Source organism: Otolemur garnettii, unplaced genomic scaffold (genome assembly GCF_000181295.1).
Source record: "Otolemur garnettii isolate 467f Iridium unplaced genomic scaffold, OtoGar3 scaffold00248, whole genome shotgun sequence".
Taxonomy (NCBI): Eukaryota; Metazoa; Chordata; class Mammalia; order Primates; family Galagidae; genus Otolemur; species Otolemur garnettii.
In genome coordinates this window covers 888374-895439 of record NW_003852643.1, presented here as the reverse complement: position 1 = coordinate 895439, position 7066 = coordinate 888374, and the positions used below count along the sequence as shown (strand labels likewise).

Here is a 7066-nt window from a genome sequence, read left to right as displayed (position 1 = left end):
TATAAATGTCTTAACATAATAACTAAGAAAAAGACATGAAGGCTATGTTAACCAGTTGGATGAAAGTACTTCAAATTGTATAGAGAAAGAGTACACTGTACCCCATGATAGTATTAATGTATGCTGTTATGATTCAACAAAAAATAAAATAAATATTAAAAATGAAAAAATTAAATTAAAAAATAAAAATAAGTGTAGAATATAAATGTCTTAACACAATAACTAAGAAAATGACATGAAGGCTATGTTAACCAGTTTGATGAAAATATTTCAGATTGTATATAGAACCAGTACACTGTACCCCATGACTGCATTAATGTACACAGCTATGATTTAATTTAAAAAAAAAAAAAGATTTTCTGAAGAGATCATGGCAGTCTCCCAAACAGGTCTGCAGATGGCTTATGACATTATGGAGGGATTAATTTTATTTTGCTCAGGGTTAGGAGTTCTTATGCATTTGACATGGGGTTTACATGATTTGAACTTCTGACTTGCACCAAAGAGAGATCCAGTTTGTATAACTGATTTGCCAAGATTCAGAACAGATGAGAAAGGGAAAAATTGTAGGGCATAAAAATTATAACGATAAAACTAAAAGAAACTGGAAAAAGAAAGTTGGTTTTTTTAAAAATTCAACAAAATTGATAAACCTTTGGCCAATCTAATGAAAAATAGAAAATTAAAGTCCATGGTATCATCAATCAGAAATGACAAAGGCAAAATAACAACAGACACCTCAGAAATTCAAAAAATCATTAATGAATACTACAAAAACTTTATTCTCAGAAATATGAAAATCTGAAAGAAATTGACCAATACTTGGAAGCATGCCAATGTCCTAGACTTAATCCGAAAGAATTGGAAATACTGAACAGACCTATAACAAGTACTGAAATAGAATCAACTATACGAAATCTCCCCAAAAAGAAGAGTCCAGGACCAGATGGCTTCACATCAGAATTCTACCAAACCTTTTTTTTTTTTTTTTTTTTTGAGACAGAGCCTCAAGCTGTCCCCCTGGGTAGAGTGCCGTGGCATTACAGCTCACAGCAACCTCCAACTCCTGGGCTCAAGCGAGTCTCCTGCCTCCGCCTCCCAAGTAGCTGGGACCACAGGCGCCCGCCACAACGCCCGGCTATTTTTTGGTTGCAGCTGTCATTGTTGTTTGGCCGGGTCTGGGCTGGGAATTCGAACCCGCCACCTTAGGTGTACGTGGCTGGCGCCTTAGGCGGTTGAGCTATAGGCGCCGAGCCAATTCTACCAAACCTTTAAAGAGAAACTAGTACCCATAATACATAACCTTTTCCAAAACATAGAAAAAGAAGAAAAACTCCCCAACACATTCTAAAAAGGGATTATCACCCTAATCCTCAAACCAGGAAAAGACCCAACAAGAAAAGAAAACCACAGACCAATATCTTTAATGAACATAGATGCAAAAATACTCAATAAGATCCTAGCAAACAGAATCCAGCAACACATCAAACAAATTATACACCATGACCAAGTGGGTTTTATCACAGAGTCTCAAGGTTGGTTCAATAGACATAAATCTATAAACATAATACATCACATAAACAAACTAAAAAATGAGGACCATATGATTCTATCAATAGATGCAGAAAATTTTTTTGACAATATCTGGCATCCTTTCATGATTAGAACACTTAATAAAATAGGTATAGAGGGGACTTTTCTTAAACTGATAGAGGCCATCTACTGCAAACTCACAGCCAATATCATATTGAATGGAGTAAAATTGAAAACATTTCCACTCAGATTAGGAACCAGGCAAGGCTGTCCATTGTCTCCACTGCTTTTTAACATTCCAATGGACGTCTTAGCCATCACAATAAGGCAATAGAAGGTGATCTAGGGTATACAAATAGGGTCAGAGGAGATCAAACTTTCACTCTTCACAGTTGATATAATTTTATACCTGGAAAACCCCAGAGACTCAACCACAAAACTCTTAGAAGTGATCAAGGAATGCAGTAGCATATCAGGATGCAAAATCAATGCTCACAAATCAGTAGCTTTTATATATAACAACAGTAGTCAAGCCAAAAAAACAGTCAAGACTCTATTCCCTTTCCAGTTGTGCCAAAGAAGAGAAAATATTTGGGAATTTACCTAACAAAGGACATGAAAGATCTCTATAAGGAGAATTATGAAATGCTGAGAAAAGAAATAGCTAAAGATGTTAACAAATGGAAAAACATACCATGCTCATGGCTGGGAAGAATCAACATTGTTAAAATGTCCATACTACCCAAAGCAAAATACAGATTTAACGCAATCCCTATTAAAGCACCTCTGTCATACTTTAAAGATCTGGAAAAACTGGTATTTCATTTTATATGGAACCAGAAAAAAACTCAAATAGCCAAGATATTACTCAGAAATAAAAACAAATTGGGAGGAATCATGCTACCAGACTTCAAACTATACTATAAATCTATAGTGATCAAAACAGCATGGTATTGGCCCAAAAATAGTGAGATGGATGTATGGAACAGAATTGAGAACCAAGAGATGAACCCAGACACTTATTGTCATTTGATGTTTAATAAGCCCATCAAAAATATAAATTGGGGGAAAGATTCCCTATTTAACAAAAGGTGCTTGGAGAATTGGCTGGCAACTTGTAGAAGACTGAAACTGGACCCACACCTTTCACCATTAACTAAGTTAGACTCTCACTGGATCAAAGATTTAAACTTAAGACATGAAACCATAAAAATACTAGAAGAAAGTGCAGGGAAAACCCTTGACCTGAACATAGCAGGGCATGTCCCCATGGCCCCAGACTCTGGGTCGGTACCCGTGGGCTCAGCCTCTAAGCCTGCCTTCATACCAGGCTGTTTCCCAAAGCACCAGGCTCCAGGCCTTCCCTGAGAACTCAATCTCTGGGCTTGCTCCGCTGCCAAATGATTTCAGCAGCCCTAGGCTTCAACAACCCCAACCCCAGTGCCTGCCCCTCCAATTCAGGCTCCAGGGTTGCTCTTGGTACTTGTTGGTACTGTAGTGATAGCACTTTTACATAACTCATGTTGTTTGGTCCTGACAACTCTGAGATACTTAAAACTATTAGCTCTGTTTTATAGATAAAGCACAGAGAGGTTTTAGTATCCAATTTTTACATCTATGTTTATACAAAAAGTAATCACAATTAATTAAAATTAGGATCTGTCCCATGCCATTCTTTTTACTAAGATGCAAATTCTTTAGCACTTAAATTCTTGCAGCCATTTCATAACTTTGAATCTAACCATCTGTATAGAAGGCTGTTCACAGAGAATTTAGGATCTTTCCACCCCACCAAGGAATTTTCTGCCTCTGCCACAACTAATAATTTGTTAGTATCTGACAACAATGCTCCACTCTATTTAAGATGCCTTCTCTTTCTGACCACTTAACTCTTTCCTGGAGCCATTGATAACTAACTAGTTGGTGGGAACTTTACATTAATAATGAGTCACAGTCTTCCTAAAAACAGGGTTTTTGTTTTTGGGTTTTTGTGTTTGTTTGTTTGTTTTTTGCAGTTTTTGGCTGGGGCTGGGTTTGAACCCACTACCTCCGGCATATGGGGCTGGCGCCTTACTCCTTTGAGCCACAGGCGCTGCCCCTTAAAAACAAGTTTTAAGAACTTTACAAATTCCCCTTTCATTGTATATATTTCAAGCTAACAAAGAACAAATCTACTTAGATGAGTACCCAAATCCTTTGTAACAAAAAGTTTTGTGTGGTGAATAACTAAATGTGGCCAGTTAATGCTACGATTTCTCAGTGTGACTGAATAAGGCCTAGAAAAAAGATAAATAGTATGGAGATGTCTAAGGAAAATGAAAAGCTATCCTATTCTGAATGAGGGTTTTGAGAAAAGTTGGTATTTTGCACACAGTATTGAAGAAAAAAAAAGGATTATCGGCATGGGCATCGCCATCGGAGAAAATGGTAGATCTGAGATGTGGGTTGGAGAGAGTGTGTGATACTGATATGAAAGTAGTAAAAATTTGTGACTGAATTTTGAGATTAAAAATATAAGGGCAAAGTGCTGTGAATTATGGTTTCAGTAATTCACCAGATGGAAGAAACTCACATGCTCAGGAGTCCCTCAAAAGGTAGGCTCCAGATTCCATGCATATATATTTTTTTTTCAGATAGGGTCTCACTCTTTTGCCGGGGCTAGAGTGCAGTGGCTTTAGCATAGCTCAGTGCTACCTCACACTCCTGGGCTCAAATGATTCTCTTGTCTCAGCAACCTCAGTGTTAGCTGTTACTACAACCATGCACCACCATGCCAGGCTAATTTCTCTATGTTTTGTAGAGACTGGGTCTGGCTGTAGAGACTCAGGCTGATCTTGAACTCCTGGCTTTAAGCAATCCTCTCACCTTGATTTCCCAAATTACTAGGATTACAGGTGTGAGCCACCACGCCCAGCCTCTCTGTACATTCTAAATTTCCAAAAATGAGTCTTCCTGAAGAATTTATACTTATATTATGAACTCAGCAGCAGAAACAGGTACCCAGGGGTTTTTTTTTGTTTGTTTTATTTTTTTTGTTTTTTTTTTGTTTTTTTTTTGAATATTTTGGCCCGGACTGGGTTTGAACCCACCACCTCTGTCTTATGGGGCCCAGCACCCTACTCTTTTGAGCTGCAGGTGCCGCCCAGCCAGGTCTTTTTATATTCCTATCTTGAATATTTTTCCAAAGGTAAATATCTTTATCATATTTGTGATTATTAAGCATATATAAGTTTACAAAAAAAAGATTAGAAAATAACAAGAAATTATCAGGACAAAATTAACAAACAAAATTCTAATCAGTACCTCTATTCTGGAGACATCTCACTCCCTCCAATTGGGTTTCAAGAATTTGCAAGGGAAATGGTAGCTGTTAGTGGGTAGATGGAGGACAGACAGCTACTTTTTTCTCCTTGTAGCCCAGGAAAGGATAAGCAATCCTCTCAATACAACCACTAAAAAAGTAACAATGGTTAATGTAACTGTGGGAATATACAGCCCCTCTCCGGTAATCAGAGAAAGGAAAACTCCAAACACAGGGAGAAGGGACCACTTTTGATTTCTGGAATTCTCGAAGACAGAAGTGAGTGACAGGATCTGGTGTAGTGGGGGGGTGGGAGGTTAGTAAGTCCGATCCATTTTGTTGCTGGTGGGAGGGGAAAGAGGGGACCAGACTTGGAGGATGACATAATCCTCACGTGATCAGGAGCTGCTGTGAGCTGAAGTTCTTATATTCCCGGGCTTCTTTCTCCTCTGGGTACCAGCTCCTTACTGCCCTGCAGACGTGGGTGCTTGTGGACACGGGAAAGAAGATTCCTTAAATCCCAACAGGTTGGTGTGAAGGAACAACTGGGACTCAGGGACAGTAGTGATTTAATCTAATGACTGGAGTAAGTCTAGGCTTGTTTTCCCAAACCCCCATAACGTTGTCAGAGATAATTGTAGCTTTTGAAGGGACAGGGGTAGGGGACAGTTTGAAGTGTCTTAAGAGACACTTAAATATTCAGTGATAGTTTAGAAATAATCTGCTTCTCTCATCCTGGCAAGCTTTAATTTTTATCCTTCTCCCTGGTCTTTCTCTAATTCTGCTGGAGAAAATGGTAGGCCTGGGATATTGATTGCTGGGTAGAGAAAGGCAGAAATCTCAGGGTGAGGACAAGAGAAATTTAGAGATAACTCGAAAATAGTTCGACTCACTTATTGCAGGCCTGCTGCCATGGTGGGGTGGGGCAGGTCTGAGGAGGGAGAAAGTGGGCCTTGCAAGGACCAGGCCTGAGGGTGAGGGGTGGGAGGTGGCAACAGAAATCCTGGAGCATAGGGCAGGGATAGGCAGCAAAAAAGGCAGTAGGAAATTTTGGGCGACCAAGAAATGTAAGAATCCCGCATTCACAATATTAGCGAATGCCTTGTTTCTAGAGCTGCCGGTTGAGACTGAGAACTCCCCACCCGCCCCCTTCCTTTTTGTTAGGTCGGAGAGTCTGTGTTCACAGACATCTGGAAGCAAGAAAAAGAGCAGGCCTTGCGCAGGCACAGGTCAGTGTGAGGGAGGCTTTTAGACCCAGTCTCTCGGAGTGGGAGTCAGGAAGGGCTAAAGCTGGGTAAAATTAGCGTTTCACAGTCTTCCTCCGCTTCTGCTCCCCTTCTCCCGCCGGTTACAGAGGCCATTAACCTTGTCTGCTGGGGAAATGGTGGGTTCCTGGTGGGGAGGGGGGTGGAGGACGAAGAGCAAGAGGTTGGGTTGGGTTGGGGATGGAGGAGCTGAGGTGTCTCTGCTGCTGGAAGTTGTGATTCTGTACCTGTGGGCCCCGGGTGGGAGATTAAGGCAGGTGTCTTGCCTCAAAGAGAAACTGACAATCTTGATTTAAAAGTAATGAAGCAATCGTCTTTGCATTTTCTCCTTGCAGTTAAGTAGGAAACAACATCATGCAAAAGCACTGCAAAGAAAACGAAGGAAAGCCCAAATGCGGTGTGCCAAAGAGGGAGGAAGAACGCCCCTATGGAGAATTTGAACGCCAACAAACAGAAGGGAATTTTAGACAGAGGCTACTTCAGTCTCTTGAAGAATTTAAAGAGGACATAGACTATAGGCATTTGAAGGATGAAGAAATGACAAGTGAGGGAGATGAGATGGAAAGGTGTTTGGAAGAGATAAGAGGTCTGAGAAAGAAATTTAGGGCCCTGAATTCTAATCATAGGCATTCTCGAGACCGCCCTTATCCCATTTAATTCATTTCTCTGAAAATTGAGGCTTTTTTCTGTTATTAATATTGTAACTGATTTGTTTTTGCATTTTCTTGCTAAATATTTGCCATCATTGTACTGCAATCATTTGGTGTTGTTTAGATTTACGTATGACTTTTCAACATCTCATCTTTTGACTCAATCGTATTTAATCATGAGTCTCATTCATTCACATGGTAAACTGAAAATAAGTTGCAAAACAGTGTATATATATATATATGTGTGTGTGTGTGTGTGCACTTTATGTGTAGATTTCTGTATGACATAATGAAAAGGAAAGTGTCTGATTTAATAT

The 7066-nt window shown here is 39.8% G+C and overlaps 1 protein-coding gene across 1 annotated transcript; it reads left to right on the top strand.

The window, feature by feature from the left end:
• The first annotated feature begins 6018 nt into the window (after nt 1-6018).
• On the top strand, nt 6019-6771 carry TCEAL7 (transcription elongation factor A like 7). Its single transcript, XM_003802513.3, has 2 exons — nt 6019-6063; nt 6435-6771. Exon 2 carries the CDS (start codon nt 6454-6456, stop codon nt 6754-6756), a length of 303 nt encoding a protein of 100 aa, XP_003802561.1. The 5' UTR covers nt 6019-6063; nt 6435-6453; the 3' UTR covers nt 6757-6771.
• The last annotated feature ends 295 nt before the right edge of the window (nt 6772-7066 follow it).

Excerpts from the sequence above, each read along its gene's own strand:
- TCEAL7 (XM_003802513.3), top strand. The coding sequence starts at position 6,454 with ATGCAAAAGCACTGCAAAGAAAACGAAGGAAAGCCCAAATGCGGTGTG.